At 56.4% G+C, this 20453-nt stretch overlaps 1 protein-coding gene across 12 annotated transcripts in view; it reads right to left on the bottom strand.

Moving 5' to 3' along the window:
* The window catches only part of MACF1 (microtubule actin crosslinking factor 1), a 141102-nt gene that overhangs the window by 21077 nt on the left and 99572 nt on the right, over window positions 1–20453 (bottom strand). For 9 of the 12 annotated variants that reach the window (XM_082329574.1, XM_082329580.1, XM_082329569.1 and 6 more), the window contains 15 exons: window positions 12951–13112; window positions 12634–12804; window positions 11529–11695; window positions 10618–10777; window positions 9855–10181; window positions 9100–9184; window positions 7990–8231; window positions 7628–7834; window positions 6647–6766; window positions 5407–5514; window positions 4821–5039; window positions 4016–4219; window positions 3216–3224; window positions 1870–2101; window positions 901–1127 (listed from right to left, as the gene is read on the bottom strand). In XM_082329574.1, coding sequence (XP_082185700.1) covers window positions 901–1127; window positions 1870–2101; window positions 3216–3224; window positions 4016–4219; window positions 4821–5039; window positions 5407–5514; window positions 6647–6766; window positions 7628–7834; window positions 7990–8231; window positions 9100–9184; window positions 9855–10181; window positions 10618–10777; window positions 11529–11695; window positions 12634–12804; window positions 12951–13112 — 2640 coding nt within the window. The remainder of the gene's footprint in view (window positions 1–900; window positions 1128–1869; window positions 2102–3215; window positions 3225–4015; window positions 4220–4820; window positions 5040–5406; window positions 5515–6646; window positions 6767–7627; window positions 7835–7989; window positions 8232–9099; window positions 9185–9854; window positions 10182–10617; window positions 10778–11528; window positions 11696–12633; window positions 12805–12950; window positions 13113–20453) is intronic. The other 3 variants (XM_082329572.1, XM_082329575.1, XM_082329576.1) reach the window with 1 other exon arrangement.

The following is a 20453-nucleotide window of genomic DNA, read 5'->3' as shown; positions in this document are numbered from 1 at the left end:
GTCCTTCCTGCTCGGGTGTCCCGCAGCCGGGCCGCCGGCGCCCAGGACGAGGTTACGCCGCGAGCAACGGCTGCCCTGCTCACCAGCATCGCCACCGCCAGCCTGGTCCGCTCCCACCTCTGCCCACGGCGGCAGCGCTGCTGCGCGCAGGGGTTGGGGGAACTAAAATAAGGACGTCTGTATTTAGCCTGACGTGTGCCTGACCCGCCTGGCTGAAGATGTTGTTTACGAGAGATGCACTGTTTACAGGAGTATTTTGTCAATATAGGAATTAGTTTTTGCAACTTTTGAGTCTCAAACCAAAGTCGGACTGGATATAAAAGGGAAATACCAAGGACAAACTTAGCAAAGCATAAAGAAACATCCCTGCTCCCCAAGGTCCACGCCAAGTCAAATCCACCTGAAGTGGATTTCACCACTTATTTGAAACAACCAAACACCGCCACACAAATCCAAGCCCATCCAGCTTTACAATTACCTCCGGTCTAACCAAAATCTACATATACACGTCCCACGCTAGACAGCACTCAGATGCCTTCGACTCAGACGGGGAGCAGAACCGTGCAAACTTCCACATCACTCAAAACAAGTGGGCACACAACTCTGACCACACGCTTGAGAAGCTTCCCAAAACAGTAGCAGATAAAGTGATTTAAGCATCATTTCCTTGTCTGGAGCAGGGGGCGGTGGTGGTGGGGAGGGATATGTGAAATCCGCTTCTGTTTTTTTCCTTGCAGTTCCAAATTGCAATGGAAATAACATTTCGTAATCCGACTGCCTGCCTACAAAACTGTTTTACAGCCACTTCTGGCCATGCTCATATCGAAGATCTACCCCAGTTTAGCTTACAAGCTGGGTGCAGGCAAGTTCCATACAGGGGTACGGCCCCGTGGTCCTCACCTCTGCCGCTTCCACCTGCTGCTTGATGATGGAGGGGTCAATGCCTGGGCTCTCCAGGTCGTGAACGATGTCCTGCGTGTCTCTGATGGTAGTCAGGAGGGCTGCCATGTCGTACCAGAACTTCTCTGCAAGCTCCAGCACATCAAGGAACTTCATTTCACGTTCCTCCGCCCGAGCTTTGATGTCTTCCCAGAAGAAGACCATCTGATCCAACTTATCCTGGATGACTGAGGAAGGGAATGAAAACATTCAGTGAAGAAGGAAACCCTTCTGCAACTCAAAAACATTTTGCAAACACTTTCCACTCAGAAACAGCCAAAAGAATATTCAAATAGGAATTAAAAATGACCAGGACTAGCAGAGCATGAACTCAGAGATACTGAGGGACATGAGAAACTCCAGCTTGCAGAAATAAAGCCTTTATTTAAGTGCAGGCAAGCTCAGGGCAAATTTGCCCACGCACTCTCCTCCAACGAAGCTCTGTTCTGGCCACCTCTAGCGTGAAGTCTACGCTCACTCAGCCCATGAGCTGAGTGTTGAGCTGCCAAGAAAGGTGCCAATTAGTGCCAATCGTGTTGACAGGTCTTTTTGTGCTGGGGATGTTCCTTCCCTCCATTAGATGCTGAATCGACACCAACAAATCATTTCACAGGGGCCACCAACGGTTGCCACAAGAGATCAGCTCAGGGCGATGGCTCAGCTCGGCTGAGCTCAAACCTCTGCCTGAGCAGCCACAAATACTTCTTTCTCCTCTGGCTGATACCACCCTGTCTGCTCCAGATGGAAGCAGGCACCAGATATCTGCGTGCAGAGGTCTCACCCTTCCTCTTAAGGCCAGGAGACCCTCTGAAACACACCCCTGGGACATCAAAGCCTCCCCCACGCTGATGGAGCCATGGTTTGGGTAGCAGAAGCCGGGCACTGCTACCAGCCCAGCCAGCACCTCCTGTTCAATCCACCCCGAGATACCTTTTGCTGCCAGGTCCTTGTCCGTTCCCTGCGATCGGCCGATCAGCTCTTCCCCGCGGCGTTTCAGAGCCTCGAAGGAGGGCTGCAGCTTCTCCAGCTCCACGGTGGCGTTTTTGTTCTCGCTGATGCACTCCCGGATCTTATCGACCTCGGCGGGGATGAGGGGCGGCATGCGCAGGCGGGAGGAGAGGGTCTCCAGCGTCTCCAGCATGGGCTCGATCTTATCGTGGAACTGGAGAAGAGCAAGTCCATCAGGGCAGGCGAGATGAGATTAAGCAACGCTGCATTGCTCCCTGCGTGTGCAACAGCCCTAAGCGCTGCACCCAGCGGCCTCTCGGAGAGGACAAACATTGCCTGCAACAGCAATTAAACCTGCAGCCTCCTGTTCACGCCTGCCTCTGCTTTCCTCTGCTGCCAACAGCCCCAGGCTGCGCCGGCTCAAACCATACAGCAGCCATACAGACTCACAGAGCCGGCACGGGCAACTGTGAACCAAACACGGCAGCGATTTGTCACCGGATTCAACCCTACAAAATTCACATTTCTGACTGCCACCCCGCTTCTTGCAGATGGGCAGCGTGGCAAGAAAACCCAGCCCCGTTTGTTTGAGCATCCGCGCAAAGACGCTGCTGGGAAAGCGCCCGTGGTTGGTGCCGATGGGAATCTCCGCTCGGTGCAACGCCAGCAAGAAAACCACCAGGGTCAGCGGGAGATGGCGGAAGGCTGCATGCACACAGGGAGGAGCGAGCTGCCACGGAGCTGGGCCTTCCACAAAAGCAGAATCAGAAAGCCAAGAGTGAGAGGGGAAGGGGTCTAGCAGGGCTTATTATTATAATTTTTTTTTTTTTTTTTTAAGAGAAGTCAACTTTGGCCTTAAAGATCCCAAATCATCTCTGCTGGTGAGGGGGACAGCTCTGCGCTCTGGCTGCCAGCTCTGGTCCCTCTCTGCAGGACACCGGTGCTGGTGTTCGCCAAGTCCCAGGCTCTATCGGCAGAGAGGAGACGGGCTCGCGGTGCAAAGCTGATCAGGGGCACGCCGGCTCAGCCAAGAAGCAGGAGCAAACCGGCAAGTCCAGCTAGAGCAGAAAGCTCCACGCATCAGGGTAAACTGCTCTGAAAGCAAAACCTCTGCTTTGCAGGAAGCATTCCCGGCAGAAGCTGGCCACGGCTGAGACCAGGCGGCAATGCAACGAAAGCCATCTCAGAAACGTGACCTCAGGCCCCCGGAGTTAATTTTTAAGCACGTTCTGCCGAGCGGTGCACGGACCAGAAATAAAAATCTGGGTGTGAAAGAGAATCAGCCCAAAGAAAGAGTGTAAATGAACATCTGTGGCAGTGGGGCTTACCTCCGTAATCTGCAATGGTGGGGCGCAGTCAACACAAGAATGAAATGGGACCATGTGGGGAGGACGGGCACAGGCAGCAACACACACAGATAACACATTCCACAATGGGAGTGAGAGATGAGACGGGAGGGGGGTGTGGGGGGAAAAACTCGGAGTTAATACAAGTGCAAACCAAGAGAAGTGACTACACAATACAGGAATAAAAAAAAATAAAACACCCAGACATGACAAAAACCAACTGTGCTACGGTAACACGGGGTGAAATGAAACATAACGGGGTCATAAACCCTCAGCAACAGAAACTCTTCACCCCCTTTCTGGACTTTAGCATCCACAGTCTCTGCCCTGCCTTTCATATCTCTGCTCCTGCAGTCGCGGACCTTCCCCGGAGATGCCCAGGCCCTGGAGATGACCGTTAACTCTCCCATACAAAGGGTCCCATGGCCATTCGCTGCACGCAGCTTATCAGAAATGAAACTTATCTCTCCAAGCTCTTTAAAGAGGTTCTCTGGGCCCTTCCAGCCTTGGGTGGATGCCAAAACAGCCCCTTTGAACCAGCATCATTATTGAGGCTGTAAAAATTTATTACCCTATTTACTATGTGAAGATTCAAACGCCTTCTCCCCTGCTTTCGCAGCCAGTGCTGAGCAGCGGGAAGCGACCCTGGAGGTGCCTGACCACGCTGTGCCTTGTAAAGGGTTTTACGATCCTAACACTCAGAATAAAACCGCGTCTCAAAGCACGTGGCTTCCCCAGGGGACCGCGATAAGAAGCCCCGGCTCCTTGGCACCCCAGCGTACCTGGGTGGACTGCGAGACGGCTTCGTCGAGCGCGAGAGCCCGCTGGCACACCTCCTCCTTGATTTTGGCATACATGGCCTCAGCCGTCGAGTATTTTTTCTGCACCATCTCCCCTTCCTCGGGGTTGAGGTCCTTGAGCTGCGGTCCGATTTTCAGCAGCTTGTCAATATGAGGCTTATGTTCAGCAATGGACTCTCTCAGTTGCTAGGGAATAGGGGGGAAAAAAAAAAGACATTTGTTTAGAAATCTATTGAAAGCCTCTGCCTATTTATTTCACACAACACTCCAGGAGCCGCGATCGTATCTGGTAGTGAACTCACACCGTGGATGTCTCGACCCAGCATCTGCCAAGCACATGGCACTCGGCTCTTCCTAACATGGCCACGGCTCTGCACGCGCCGGCACGCTGCCCGGCACGGGTCCCTCCCCGGCACAGCCGGCTCCTGACCCTCCCCACAGCCCCACGGGGGACACCACTGAAAAAACACACTTTGCAGCTCTCTACCCTAAAAGCACAAAGCGGTTTTCCCTGCCACAATCAGGCAGGAGATTCGAAGGCAGCCAGGCTCTCTTGGGCGCAATCTGTATTTCAGTAAGATGTGCTCCAACATAACTAGTGATTTCCACATGGTACGCTCACGGCACACTTGTATTACATAGGCAGGAGCCCCAAAAAGAAGAGAACGGGGAAAAAAAAATCAGAAAAATTCAGAAAAAAAGGCGCTCTCGCCCCTGCAAGCGCTGCACCTCTGTTTAAGGTAGAAGAACCGATGGCGTAGGAGATGCAAACACCGTGTCCTCTTACCCTCATGTCCTCCTGCTGCTGCTTGAGCTGCTCGTGATCGATGGCCGGAGGGGGCAGCTGGGAGATGAGGGCTTGCGTCTCCTCGATCCAAGGGTTCAGCTCCTCATAGGTCTCCCAGAACTGGTTGACCAGGACCTGGGCGCGCTCCAAGCGAGCGTAGCGCTCCGAGTTGAGCTGGCTCACGGCTTCGTACTGTTGCACCAGGGACTCGGTTTTCTCCTAAAGAAAAAAAAAAAAGAGGGAGGAGAGTTATAGCGAGGGATGCAAAAGGGCCCAGGGACAGCGCCAGCTGCACGCCGCGAGCTGGAAGAGCAGGAGGTGCCTTTGGTGGCCTTCCATCCGCGCGAGCTGTAATTCCAATTAAAGCAGCCTCAGAAATCTCCGCTGTCCCCCCCCATCCCCAAACACCGCAATAAAACTATGCAATAAAGGGGAGTAATAAATGTAAAGACATTTTTGCTAACGCTGGTGGGAATTACTAAAGATGGAGTAATTTTAAACTACTTCAGCCTGTTTGAGAGCTGAGCGTTCGCCTCTCTCCCCTCTCTGCCTCCCCTGTCGTGGTAAATGGCAGAGGGAGGCTCACCTGGAGAACGGCTTTTTGTTCCTCCCCGCACGTCCCAAAGATCTCATTGCGCTGGCTGAACAGTTCATCCATGGAGTCTTTGTGCCGAATAATGTCGATGGAAAAAGCCTGCAGAAAGGAAACGTCCAAAGAAAGGAAAAGAAATCAGAGCCGAGCCCAACCTCTCCCCCCAGCCCGTCCACGGGACCCTCCTGCCTGCACCAGCCGTAGCAGGCAGCAGAGACCACACAAAACTCAGCACAAGTGTCCTGCGGCACACTGAAAATCTGGCTGAAAATGCAGATTACTGCATGTTTTTCTCATGACTCATCTACATCAACCTCTCTCTTTCAAAGGCCTGAAAACAGCTCTGGAAAGGAGGTGTCAGTCAACCTCCACACCCAGGGTCCTCACCGGAGGACAAGCGCCACCATCCATTCCTTAGCGAACACGTTACCCCCCCGAAACGATGCTCTCCACAACGGCATCTACCAATAATTTTGCCATTCCCAAGGTCCATGTGATTAACAGCGGGAAGCCAAGCTGAGCTCAATTTAACTTAATGCTTGACAGTTCAGTCCCCCTCCCTTATAACAAGGTCTTATTTTTCCTTCTTTTTCTTTTTTTTTTTTTTTTAAATCCAATAAGCCTGTACGCTGCTCTGATTGCCGAGGCTGGTAAGGGAAGAAAAGGGCCGTTTATTTAAAGTGCACGTTCTTTCAGGCATGAGCTCATCTCAAAGATATAAAAAAACCCCCAGCGTCTCTTTGTTCCACGTCTGGCTGCCGGGAGGGAAATGAGGAGTCCCCCACTGCAAGGAACAATGAGCAAAAAGCAACTGTAAAAGCACCCTCATTAATCAATATATACATTTCTCTAAACCCTTCCCGCCGCCAGCGCCTGCAAGACCCGGGCAGCTCCAGCGGCCGCGGGGAAAGCCTTGGGAAGGAGCGGCTCTCTTCGGGGCAGTCCAGGCAAGAGCACCCATCCAGCCCCAAACGGCCGTGCAAAGGTTTCAGCTCCTGCAAACGGACAGGAGGCTTCTTCCTTCGGAAGCCCAACCCTTCATTTCTCTAAGTCTTTTCTTCCTCGTTTTTTCCTTTTACTTACCAAGGACAAGGGTTGCATCTCTCCTGGTGCTCTGGGCTCAGCGCTACAAACCCCAGGGTAAAGCTGTGCCCCCCGAACCCCAGCCCGTCACCCAAACCACATCCCCCCTCGCTGCCCACCCCGTCCCCCCCGGCAGCGAGCACGCACGTACCTTCTGCACCTGCAGCTGAGCCGTCGTCTGGTCCTGCTCCAGGCGGATGGGACCCAGAGCCATCAGCTTCCGCTTGGTCTCAGCCACCCAGGCCAGCTCCGCGTCGGCCGCCTGCTCGTACTGGCACACGGGAGAGGACAGGCAGCGTGGGTTAGTGACGGGCAGCAGGGACGGAGCACACGGCAAGTTGGGGATAGTGGGAGACATGGGGGGACCCAGCGCGATGCGGGGGATGAACGCCTCGCCCGGGTGTGCAGAGGCGGGGAGGAGAAGGGGACATTGCTGTGGACACGGGCTGCTGACTCCGCGCTCCCCTCCGAGAGGAGCGGCAGCCGCTGTCCCACAGCCGGCGGCTCCCGCAGCCGCTTCCGAGGCACGGAGCACCGCTGCACCACAGGCGCTCAGCGCAGCAGAGCGCGGTGGAGCAACCCCCTCTCCCTACACCCTCCCTGCCCACAGGGAAAGGGACGCCTCTGTTTTACACGATCATTTTGCTTGCATGCTCAGCTTCATGGAGTCAGCGCTCAAAGCCAGCGAGGGCAGTTATCCACAGCCCTCCACAGCCTCCAGTCCGTGCAGAGCAAGCCTTTTTTGAGGACCATTCGTCTGAAACAAATCCCTGTGCTATCACAACAGGGGATGACATTTTTCGAGGCTTGAAAGTCACCTGTCCTCGGTTTTACACCATCTACTTCACCCACGCAAGCAAAAGCCAGCAGGCGGGATAACACGGCGCTGCCCCAGCGTTACCCTATCCAAACCACACGCGACGGGACGGGTCAGAAACCGGCCCTGCGGCCACACACCGCTGGTGGGGCCAGTTCATTTCTTGGTGTTCCCGATAGGATCCGGCCCTCCCGTCGGGCTGCGCTCGCTATCCCTCCCGCCGCCATTGCGCCGCGTGGGCTGGAGTGGTGCCGAGCTGCTCGCTCCCGCTCTGCTGAGAAACCCCGCCAGCCTCCGGCGGGGTTATCCCATTACCTGTTGAGACCTCTGAATAGCAGCATCGATTTCTTCCACCCTCTGCTTGATGGTGTCGCTGACCAGCTTGTAGCGCTCGTTGGTGTCCGACACGAGTTTATCCAGCCCTTCGCGGGCTCGCCAGGGAACCAGCTCCAAGAGGGCTCGGCTCACCTCGTTCACCGTGTCCAGGATGAGCCTGTGCTCCATCACCTCCTTCTTCAGCTCCTGTGGAAGGCACCCATGGACACGTGTCCTTCTCAGTGCTCTGCAGGTGACATTCCCCTCCAGCTCCTCCCCGGCCTCTCAAAACAGCGAGCAAACCCCCGCCGGCTCCCACCCTCGCGTCCCCGTCCCCTGGGTGCTGCTCTGCCAGCCCTCACCTTTTGTCTTTGCTGGAACTGGGGTATCTGCTCGCCGGCGGGGGACTGTCCCCCGCTGGAAGCCAGCTCGTCCTCCACTTTGCTCATCCAGCCAGTGAGCTCCTCGTGCGTGGACTGGAACTTGGTGGCCAGCTGCCGAGCCTGCTCCAGCGTGCGCAGCGCCTTGGAGCTGGCAGCGGTGATGTCCGAATAGCGGGTCTTAATTCCATCCAGCTTCTCCTGGATCAGCAACACCTCCTCCCCTGCGAGAGAGCCGCAAGGGGCAAATGACGCTGGGCTGGGGGGGCCGCAAGACGGTTTAAGCAGCCACCTGCCCCGTTTGCCCCATTTTAAATAGCTAATTTCAGTCTCGCTTTATGTCAGTACAACTTAGCAGCCTATTTTTACAGCCAGGAAGCTACTCTTAGAGCTGACATTTTCTACCAGCCAGCGTAACGTCCACCTCCCCCCTGGAACAGGATGGAAGCGTGCTGCGAAGCCTGGCTTTGCCACAAGCCCCAAAGCCACGAGAACTCAAATTCTCAACTAAGGTGTCATAGCTCCAAGAGAAAAGCTCCAGCTCGCTCTTTACTGCTGTTTCCAAGAGGACAAGAAACTGCAAGCCAAATTCTTTGTGATCACTCTTCCTGCTACACGGCTCCCACAAGGACAGAGGTCTGTACAGCTGCTCGAGCAGACCACATCTGAAGGAAATGCATCGCCCCGACCTTTCTTCCCACTCGTAAACATAAACTCACACCCACGTGGCAACAGCAACAACTGCTCGGTATGGGAAAGCAATGTTAGGAAAGGGCTGGGTGTATTTTTAACCTCTTTCCATGTGATTTAGCAGCTGGATGCAATGAGAAAACCCTCCCTCGCGTTGCAGGGCTGCTCAGCGCTGAGCATCGCCACCCCGGCGGTGGGAATCACCCGCTCACGAAGACGCGAGGTTGGTACTTGGGATTTACTAAGCTGGAGTGCTTGTGGCTCGGCATCCAGGTCTGGATGCAAACCAGCTACTTTGGGAGTATCCGAAAGGAAATTAGACCTGAGGGAGAACCCTGCAGAGGATGGGGGGCTTCCCAGACCCCCCGCACGGGCCAGAGCGCGCCCGGCTCTTCGTGGTACCTGTGGTTTGCTTCAGAAGAGCTTGCCCGTTTCTAATGGCTTGGTCCACGTTCTTCTTCCTGTTCACAATTTCCTCGTTCAAAGCCTGGAGAGAAAGGCAAATTGGGGTTATCCTTCCGCGGGCAGGTCCCCAAGTCCCGCCGGCCAGTGCTGGCCAGAGATGCCAAGCAGAGCACGAACCGCTCCTACCGAGCGCGGGAAGGGCGGACAACAGATCTGATACTTGTCCAGTCAACCTTCTCCTGCTACGGGACTTATTGGGACTTCTGGGACCCAAAGGCTCAAATCCTAGAGCAAACCCATCCCAACCCACTGGATATGTGCTACTGAAGAACTTGCCCTTGCATTAGACACAACCTCACTCTTGAAAAGAGCTTGCACGGCCCCCGGGGAGCGGAAGCAGACGGCTTCCGCGGTGGCCAGCCTGGCTCACAAAACCCACCAGGCTTTTCAAGCTTTCATTCTTGCAAACAGCATCCAGCTTTCTGAAGGCATGGGGTGGCCATGCTCTAAGCTTGCTCAGACATTGTTCACAAAGCAAATGAATCGTTTGAAGCTTCTCCCCAGGGAAACCCGTTTTTGGGGCCACAATTATTGTTTTTAAACACATAAAATCTCTTTACGCTTCTCCAAGCCTAGAAGGGAACCAGCAGTGGAACGAGCTTTGCAAAATTAAAGTCAGACCAGAAACAAAAATAAAACCAGATAAACGCAACGAAATAAACAACATAAACATGGAAGAAAATGGAAAATACCAGCTGGTCGGCATGCTGCTTCTGCAGGACGTCCCGTTTGTAATCCTTTACGGATACCGAGCCGAGCTTGTCCTCGACCTCAGCCAGCCAGTTGAGCACTTCCACCTCCTCCTCCCCAAAGAGCCTGGCGTTAGACAGCGCCTGATCCAGCAGCGCTGCCTTCCGGCAGCACCGGTCGTGGACCTCGCCGTAGCGGGTCTGCAGAGAGTCTAGCTTCTCTGCCAGCAGCCTCCGCTCAGCGGCACAGCTCAGGGAGGAGAGGGACTGCCCGACACCGACCGCCCGAGACACGTCGGCCGCGTGGCTCTCTATCTCTTCCTCTAGAGCCTGAATGCCGGGAGGATAAAATGGACAACAGAAAGGAAAATGAGTGAAAAAATGGATAAAAAGAAACCAAAACAAAACATAAAAGGGGAAACAGAAACAACGAATGCAACTGAAGGAATGAAGGAGACACGAAACCCACCCGTGAACGGGCAAACTGCATCAAAATAAAAAAGGTTTAAAAGAAACACAAGAACAGGAATGGGTTTTCTATCCAGAGCCAGATACATTCGCTGTGAGGTGCAGAGACATCAGTTTAATATTTACCCACGCCGGTGGGTTAGGGTTTGCAGCCTTCTCTGTACATAAAGCAGCCTGGGTAACTCCTCCAGCACTTGTTCGTGCCAAAAACCCCCTCGTCATGGCAGAAACAACCACCGGGGTGGGACCCGATACCAACCGCCTCCACCGGCAGCTCCCGTTCACGCACGGGTCCTACCTTGTGCCGACTGATCTGCTGCTGGATTTTGGCAGTCTGGGTCCCGATGGGCTCCGAGTTGGCCAGTTTCTTCTCCGTCACCGACAGCCAGTCCGACACGGGCTCCGTGGTTTCATGGAACTGCTTTGCCAGGACCAAGATGTCCTCCAGCTGCTTCTGCCTATAGTAAGGACATAACAAACCGCTAAGGAGCAGCTCCCTGTCGGAGCCGGGCATGGGAAGCAGCTCCGAGCGACGGGAAGAGGCAACCGAAGCAGCCCTGTTCGGTCCAAGGGCAATGGCAAAATAAGCTTTTTCCTGCAGCTGCGCCTTTAGGGTCCAGTTCACCCCCCCACCGCGCTGCTTTTCTTCCATTCCCATCACTATCTCGGAGATCCTCCGACGTGCCCAGCTTGTGGCCGGGCTCTTGGGGTTTCAGAGCTGCTGAGCTTCTGTTCAAAGACAGCCCGGCACCGGCGCAAGTTCTAGATGGACAGCCCATCTAGCTGGCAGTGATTTAAAACACTGGGAGCTCAAATCTGGCCCTCAGAAGTGACTTTATAACCTCAAATATTAGCTTATGTAGCAACAAGCAACTCATAAACGAGATTCAGGCAGCAGAAAGGTGTCAACAGGATGTTGCCACTAAAGCTAAATGTTAACGCTTAAAGGAATAAAAATAACATCCATCCCCTGCAGGGAATTTATTTAATCTGAGCTCTTCCCTGCCATTGTAAACCACCGCTATCAACTTCAGCTCCCCAAACAGGCTTTGATTTCTCATGTTTTCCAGCTGTTTCCATGTTTCCAGGATGTATCTGCACAGAAATCTCCGCCAGCTTCCCGCGTGCTGTAACCCCGAGCTCCGGGGCACCGCGAATTGCAGGACGAGCCGGCCCCGTGTTTTTGGCCGGCGGCACAGGCGCTCTCACCTGCCGGCCGCCCTGCCCAGCAGCCCTGCCCAGCGCCGCTCCAGGCTCTCCAGCTGGCCGACGATCTTCTCCCGATCCGCGGGCTCGGCCGACTGCGCGATCCTCCCTCCCTCCGCTTGGATCATCTCAACGGTGGCTTTGCGATCGTCCAGGAGTCGCTGGAGCAGCTTTAGCATCAGCAGTGAAAGGAAGGAGATAAAAGTTACCAGACTGGATCAGCAGAACCTCTTCTAGCCCCCAGAGATAGCAAATCTCTAATTGTGTCCGAAAACCACGGTAAAGCACGGGGCTGAGACCAAAGCCAGCCTCTGCCGTCAAAACCAGTTAAAAAAAAAAAAATAATATAATAATACGCTTTAACTTTCGGTCAGCCCTGAAGTGGTCAGGCAGCTGGACCAGACGATCTCTGTAGGTCCCTTCCAACTGAAATATTCTATTCTATTCTAAAGAGATTCAAAGCACTTCTGTGCCAGAGAAGCTTTCAGAGGCTTCCCCATCACCCCCCCAAACTTATCAAGACCAAGTTTTTAACTTTCACTTTAAATAAATTTCCTCTTCAAAGCCTCCATGCATCAGACCAAGCCGCCGTAAGAATTTATTTCTAAAACGTTTTACCACGACCACACTTGAACTTTCATCCGCCTGCTCACAAGGGCAGGCGCCGACCCAGGCTGTTATCTCTGCAAACACCGGCACGCCTCGGGTCGGTTCTTACAGTTTGTACACTCATTTTGTCCAAATACCCAAACCGGTACCTACAACACCAGCTCGCTCCTGACGCAGCAGAATTACCAGCACAAACAAAACTTAGGGCTGGAAAAACACGGCCGACCAGCAAAACCAGCAGCAAACTTCAAGAGGCAGCGGGGCAATAAAATAACGCTGGTGATTTAGACGATGGCGATAGCGAGCGCGGGCAAACGAGCTGCCTGTTTACGGCATTAGGATGTGGGGAACCAGAAGACCCACCGTGAAAGAAGCAGGCTTGTGGACATCCCAGCTACGCCTTATCTGTTACAGCTGGACCCCCAAAATATTGTCTGTCTGTCTGTCTGTCCAGAGCTCCCCCTCCCATCGAGCCAGTCGTTGCCCTGTGCTTGCTCACCTTCTGCTCCTGGATCTGGGCTTTCACCACCTTGTACTCCGCGGAGGGAGGCTTCTGGTTGGAGATGAGCTCCTCGGTGTCCGCCAGCCAGCTCAGCAACGGCTCCAGGGCATCCTGAAACTTCCCGCAGTGCAACAGGGCCTCTTGCAGCTGGGCAACTCTTTGGGCCACCTGCACCCCAAACACAACCCCACCGCATGGTCAGGCTGGTCATGCATCCACACCGGAGCCTCAGCTCCCTGTCGATGACCCCCTTCTTCTACCAGACCCCAACGGGGCCCAGAGAAACCAGTTACAGCCCCTCCCCATGCTCTCACCTTCTTGTTGAGGGTGTTCCAGCGGGTGTTGATTTCTTCCATGTCATGCTCCAGCCCTTGGACGTCACAGTTTTTCCCGGCGCTTTGGATGAGCCCTTGACCAACTCCATTGACTTGCTGTAGTTTTAGCTGGAGAGGATCCACTTGCTCCTTCTGGAACAGCTGGGGATGGGAAGGGTGGAAGAGAAGAGGTATTTATAACCCGCGAGCTGCTCTTACAGCCCCTCCATCGTTCAATAGATACGACAGGCTTTCTTCTCTAGGGAAGATGCAGTAGCTACTTGCACTGATTTTATTAGAGTCGTGCAAGTTTGTCTAAACTCCTCCCTTGCCTTGACCCACTAACACAGATGTCGCAGGCACTCGCTGGTGTGGAGCAGAGCTCAGGATCTATACGCAGCAACCTCTGCTTTTAAATGGGTAAATCCCCTTTTTCCAAGCACCGGAGTGAGGTGGAGAGAGCAAATCGGGGAAGAAATGAGAGGAGCAGCTCTGGTCAGCCAACAGATTGGGAAATAATGCTCCTGGGGAAAAACCCCAAGCAATTCTTATAGTGATGCTATTGAGAACAGAGACTTGACATCACATGAGTTTTGTTAACCACAAAATTACAGACACTGAGAAGCTAGCTGTATTTCGAAAGACAAAGGCAATAGGCAATTAATGTGCTAGTCGTTCACTGCACCGCATATTTGGCATGGTCCTGCCTGGGAATCCTGTGGGGAAAAGCTTTTTAAACCAAAAAAAATTTGATAGGGAAGGGGGAGGAGAGCGAATGAAGCTCCCATTGTAAAGAGAGGCAGCAGGGAAAATCCTGTTTCCGCGAAGGAGGTAAATGCTCTTTATCAGAGCTGCGGATCTGCTGTAAGCACCCGCTGACGCGACCGCCTGCGCACGGTCCCTCTCCGGCACGGCTGGGGTGGCCGCATGGCCCGGTCCCAAGGGACGAGCCCGCTGCTTCCCCGCAGCGAACAGCACAAGCCCCAAAAAAGGGGAGCGGAGTCCTTCATCGCTTGCTCTGGTCCCTTGGAGCACGAGCCCATCCAGAGCACGGGTCACCCCGCGCCCAGCGCCGGACAGGATCAGGGCCCTTGGCCCTGTCGCGATATTTCCTCTTTGGGAAGCGGGGCGGATCGCAGCCAGCCGCCTGCTTTCTCAAGCGTGCCTCCTCCTCGCGCGCCCGAGAATACACGGACATGGACGGCATCGAAAAATTCCCACTCGGATGCAAGATCTCTCCTAGCAGAGCAGCGGCTCCTGGATGGCACAGCTCTCCAGACCTGGCAATCACTTTGCCTCTGAAGGAACACAAGGCAAGCAAAAAACCCCCAAACACACAAAAAACCCCCAAACACACACGCACAAAAAGTTCCCGGCCTGAGCAAGAGGGGCTGCCTTGACTTTCTTTGCCCCATTTTCAAAGAAAAACCTATTTCTTCCCGACAGAGCTCAGCCACTCAAGGGCAGGGAGGTATCGCTCCAGGACACGAAGCGAAGGGTGTGCTGGCAGACGCTGTCCAGAGCTGTTTGCTCAGGGAGAATTATGCCACGGTTATAAGAAAGAAATGGTGACATGAAATCACCGATTCCCTGGCCGCTTCTCCCGTTACTGTTTGTATATGGAGCCGGCTGTTCGAGCAGCCAAACCCACAAAAGGACCAGGCTGATAAGTCTGGCACGCTGGGCTGGGTCCGAGCCCTCCGCACGCTTCGAAAACAAACTCCAGGGCTTGGGAGCAGGCGGGCAGGGAGGGAGCCCCGCAGAAAGCCCGGCCATCGGGCCGCGGGTACCGGCAACCCGGGAAGCGGTACAGCCCCAGAGCCCACTGCTGCACCAGGATCGTTACAAAGATAATCGCGCTAATGGCCTGAGGAGTCAGCACGTCAAACACACTTGTTTTTCTGGGCTCGTGAAAGATTCCAGCGATTTAGTTCATTAACCTCACCGTGACTCAGCTTTGAAACAAATATTTAACGTACACCCTTTGCTGGGCAGGGAAAGGCGCAGAGCGAGGTGTCCTGCCCAGGTGAAGCGGCTGGACAGACATCTTGGCGAGCAGAAGGACATCTGCTCCACCACACCTCCTCCTCGCTCCCAGAAATGCTTCCCAAAGCATCCCCTCGCTTTCTGCTTCCCTCATCTCCCCGGCGGCCGCGCTCCTTAACCCCACCGCTGCCGAACGCGGAGCCCGGCCCCGCCGTGGGAAGAACCGGCATCGCCCCGCTGCAGACCCGGAGCTGCCAATGGCTTCAACAACATTTGAGGAAGGGGAAGATTGATGGGGTTAACAACCAGAGACGCCGCACGTAAAATAAGGGTCCCACCAGCGAGGACACGCTGACACCAAAGCAGTGAATTTCAGACAACGGCAAGAACCCAACAGCTCTTTTTCCTCGCCAAGGTCCGCGCCGGTGCCCCAGCCCGCGCTCACATGGACCCCCCCATGTGAAAGCACCTCGCCAAGCCCCTCCACGTGCCATTTCTGAAATGGGTGGCACAGCCCAAAGGATGAGTAATTGCTACCGAATCGGGATTTTCGGCGCTGACTAACTTCTGATGTCTCCTTAGTGATATTTCTCCTAATCCAGATGGCAGTAAATCAGCACTCGGCTGTGGGAACTCCACCACCGAGGTCTCTCCAGGCAAAAGCCGCCAGCACGGCACGGTAAAGCAAATCCCCAAACGCCAGAGAGAATCTGAGCCCCTTCCCGCGCGCGTTCAGAGCCTCGGCACCTTCTTGCTCGCTTAAAAAGCTACAGAAAGCGGTGACTGCACAGGACAGGAATTATTTGCACTTAATTTGTTTTACAGGATTCTCTCTTGGATTCTCTCTACAGGATCTGGCGAGGTTTTTCTGAAGCCTGTGATTTATGTCTGAGTGACCATAACGTACTTTAATAAGCCAAAAAAGTTTAAGACAATAGTTTAGATAATCAGTGACAGTCTTATAAAAACACACAATTCCCCCCAAAACTTTTTGCCTGCCAAATTCAAGGCAGCTTTGGGAGGGAGAAGGCTGTTTCGAAACCTGAACCCCGCAGATCGTGGCCGTGAGTTACCAAGCACGGTCCCATCTCCCACCCACCCCTCAAGTGCAAAATAAAGCGATTTCTGCGCCCGAAACCCCGTCTGCGAGCGCCTGAGCAACAAATACCTCGTTATCTGGAACGAATCCATCTGGTGGAGCGGGAGGCCCTTCGGCGAAGAGAGCGGTGGCGGAGGGCCCCTCCACGCCCGCAGGCACCTCGCCGGGTGCTGGGGAAGGGGCACCCCCGCGGCTGGGGGGACGGAGGGCGTCCCCCAGCACGGCCCCGGGGAGGGTTTGTGCGGTGGGTGCCGTGGCGGAGGGTGCGCCCGGCGTCTCGTGCAGCTCTGGGGTGGTGGGTCCCTCCAGGAGGGGTGGGAAGGCGGAGGGGGGACCCTCCGTGCCCGGCGGCACGGAGGCACTGTCCCAAGCTGCCACCTCCGCTACGGGCACTCTCGCAATAGGGTCATCCTCCAAAGCCAGCGCTTTGGTGGCTAGGTGCTCCCCGATGGGCAGCACAACCATGTTGGCAAAGTCATCTACATCCCCCAAGGCCACTACTGGCCCCCCCACTGCCAGTGGCACAGGGCCACCGCCGAGATCCCTGACACCGGAGACGAGGGGGTTGGCCGCTTCTGGTGGCACAGTGGCAACAGGCACGTCAGCAAACGGTGGTGGGGCATCCAGAAGCTCTTCCACTGCTAAGGGCACGGCGGCGGTGGTGGTGTCTGGAGCTGGGTGCTCAACACACAGTTCCTCAGCATCCGTGGTAGGATCTCCGGTGGCTGGTGGCATCTCCTGAGCCTGGGGCTCTGGGACAGCCACATCCCCCGGTGCTGACGGGTCAGCTGGAGCAGCAAGCCCCCCAGCATCCCATGGGATGGCATCGGGGGGAGGCTGCCCTGCAATGGGTGACGTCCTGGGAAGCTCTTCTGGGGCAGCCGGGCTGGTAGCACGTGGGACCCCCTCGCTCAGCACCACGGTACAGCACCGTGCTGCCGGCCGGTCCTCCCAGCCGCAGGCAAACAGCAAGTCCAGGTCTCCCGGCTGCAGGATGGCTGCTGGTGCCTCCCCGTGCGTGACAGCCACCTCTGCAGGGGACCCCTCGGCGTGGGCAGCCCCTTCCAGAGCCAGGCCCTGGCCCAGGGGAACCATTTCCCACGGGAGATCCTCAGCAGGTGCCAGGGACGTTGTCGGAGCCTCGGAGCCCGGCTCTGATGCAGAGCCGGCAGGGAAAGGTGGCAGAGAACTGTAGCAAGCATCCCTGCTTTCTGCCGGATGAGTCTGGCCCTCAGCTCCATCGCTCTCTGATCCCAAATCTGTGGCTTCCTCCTCAGAAACCAGTTCTGGGACATCCCAGTTAGTGAGCTCTGTCCTTCCAGGCAGAAGGTGATGGGTCCCAGATGGATCCATTCCCTCGACGCTGTCCTCGTTGTGCTGCGGGGGGGACTGAGGCTCCTCGGCCACTGTGTCAGGAGCCGGGGGCTGGCAGGGGGACACTCGGCCGGGACAGGTCTCCTCGGGGAGCTGCGATACTTCACCGTCAGGGACCAGCAAGTCTTGGTTATCTTCATCCCACCCCACCGGAGCACTGGGGTAACCAGCTCCCTCCAAGCCAGAGGCTGGGTGTGCACCCATCTCAGGAGACGGCATCCCACCAGCCACCAGCACCGCCACCGCACAACCGTCCTCGAGCTCCAGGTCCACCAGCGGGTCAGGCGCATCCTCCTCCGCCAGTGCTGGGGAGCACTGCCGGAGGGAGCCCGGCCCCGCTGCGGCCACGGGGCTGGGTGAGGCCCCGCCATCCGAGTCCGTCGGGGTGACGGCCGAGGTGTCCCTTTCTGAGAAGGGCTCTGTCGCTGGCTCCAGCGTGCTCAGCAGCTGCAGCGAGCTGCAGGTGACATCAAAGTCCTCCAGATCCGACACGACGGCAGAGTCCGAAGCGCTGATGTCCAAAGGGGCCCTATGCTGACACGCTTCAACCACCGCCCCAGCCAGCTTGGCCGAATCTGGGTCCAGCCCCTCCGAGTCCATCGGAGAGACCTGAACCTCCAGGCAGCTGGGGATGGCCCCATCGCCCTCGTCCTCATTCAGACACTGCTCTTCCAGCTCCAGGAACATCTGCACCGAGTCCGTGTCGGACAACTCGGGGTCCGCGGGGCTGGCCGAGCGCTCCGAACGCCGAGCAAAGTCCTCAGCCTCGCACTGCACCGCCGCATCCTCGGTGCAGCACGCGCTGCCGGTGAGGGGGCTGCCGGCACCCCCGGGGGACAGGCAGGACCGGGAGGTGCCCGGGCTGGGGGCAGAGCCGTCCGCCGGAGCAGCAAATTGTTCCCTTTCTTCAGAAATATCTGCCAAGCAACAGCTCTTCTTCTCCTCTGCCACCAGAACAGCCTTTCCTCTCTCTGACAGCGTCGCCTCCTCCCACTCCTCCATCATCACCCAGCGCTCGTCCTCCTCAAATCTCAGCTCAGACTCCGTTTTCTCCCTGAGATTGGAGGTGATGAGAATATCCAGTCCCGCATCCAGCAGCTCTTCGCTAAGGCACGGAGAGAGGTTGACATTCTCCACCGTACAGTCCGACTCGGAGGCCTCCAGGGTCTCCTGGTGCCCATCGCTGAGGCTTCCCTTGATGAAATTCTTCCTGGCTCGTGGCCAGGTGGCACTGGGGAGCCGTCGAGCCCTGGCCAGGTCCCCGCCGCGACCGTCACCGGCGTTCAGCAGGGGCTGGCGCTCATCCCGGGGACCACCGTAGCCGTCTGCGCCGAACTGCTTGGCCGTTAGAGCCTCCGCTCCACCAGATGACTTGGAGACGTGCTCCAAAGTGAGAGACTCGGACATGGGCTCGTCGTGGTCGGACTGGCCCGGGCGCTCGGTGAGCATGGCGCTCGACTCCCGCTTATCCCGCAGGGAAGGGTTGGAGGCGCCCGCTTCCGACACCTCGCTCAGCGAAGCCCCCATCCTTTCCGCAAATTCGGTGAAGTTTGGCGGCATGAAGGATTTCCACGACCGCCGGTTGACGTTCTCCTTCCTCTCGGGGTTCGGTCGTCTCCTTGGTGGAGCCGGCGCCGGCTTGGAGACGTCGCTGCTGAGCTTCAGCGCGTCGAAGATGACTCGCTCATCCAACTTTTTCGGTTCTGGCGCCCTGGACTCGAAGACGTTGGCAGCTCCCAGAGTCCCGTTGCTGGATATGGTGCTGCTGTCCCCCTTGCCGAGGGTGCTCTTGGAAAGCTGGTTGAGCTTCGATCCCTGATCGATTTGCTCGTTAATTCTCATTGTGTCGTATATCGACCTCTGGGGCACGTAGCAATCCTCTATATAACCATCCTCCTCCTCGCCCTTCCCCAGGCAAGTGCGGTTCTGCCGTAAACAGTCTGGCCGGCTCAGTGGTTTGCCCATGCTCTCGTCCTTACGGGTGACGAAACCGCCCCGGCAACCTTTCGCCCGCCACCGCAGGAAGCATCACACGGCCAGCAGGTCCCAAACCCGCCGTGGCAGACTCGAATCCCAAAGCAGCGACGCTACGGGGATGGGAGGGCGCGCTGGCAGCACCGCGCCGGCTCAGCAGCCCGACCGGCGGTCCCGAGCAGCGAAACAACCCATCTCATCCCCCCCATCCCCCTAAAAAAACCCCATCCATCAGCAAAAACCATCCAAATCCGACAGCTTCGATAAAATATTCCCAATCGCCGTTTGCGACAGAAACCGCGGAAGAGTTTCAAGCTCTTAAATTATCCCGTCCGTCCTTCTTTAATAACAAAGGCACTGCTTGTCCCGGCCGCTCACGTATCGCAGCCCGAGCGGCGAGCGGCTCCTCGCATTTTCTGCCCAGCTCTGAGTCCCGTGGAAGTCCAGCTGGTCTGAATTAGCCTCTCCCCCCGACTCTCGTGTTTTCATTTGAACTGAGCTTGTCAGCGGATATTCGTGCAAGTTTAAACACAGGAAGTTCTTCATTCAGGGCAAACTCAGAGGTTTCCTGTCTCAAAAACATGATGGCATTGTTGTTCCCGTCACCCCGCCGCGACACCGGGGACCACCGAGAGCCGCCGAACCCCCAAAATCCAGCCGGTTGCCGCGCGGCGGTCGGGGCGCGCCGCCGAGTCCTGCGGCGGTGGAGGAAGGCTGCTGGGTCTTCGCTTTTTTTTTTCTCTTTCTCCCCAGGAAAAAAAAAAAATTAGCTATGAAACGCATCCAAAAATGGCAAAGGGACGGAGCGGCATGAAATCCCCCAAGTTGCCGGGACCCGGAGGGGGGACGGGGAGCAGCCGCGGCCGGAGGCGGCTGCTGCTGCTGCTTCTGCTGCTCCTTCCTCCTCCTCCTCCTCCTCCTCCTCCTCCCGGCCCCTCTCGCACTAACTTTCCCGGCGGCCGGTGGCGGGCTGCGGCGGCTCCGCGCCGCCGGGCGGCCCGGCCATGGCGGGGAGGGGGGGGGGGTGGCGGCGGGGGCCGGTCCCCGCGGCGAAGGGAGGGGGGGACGGA

Source organism: Platalea leucorodia (genome assembly GCF_965183815.1).
Source record: "Platalea leucorodia genome assembly, chromosome: 18".
Lineage (NCBI taxonomy): Eukaryota > Metazoa > Chordata > Aves > Pelecaniformes > Threskiornithidae > Platalea > Platalea leucorodia.
Note: the sequence above shows the minus strand (reverse complement) of the source record. Positions and strands in the feature narration are given on the sequence as shown.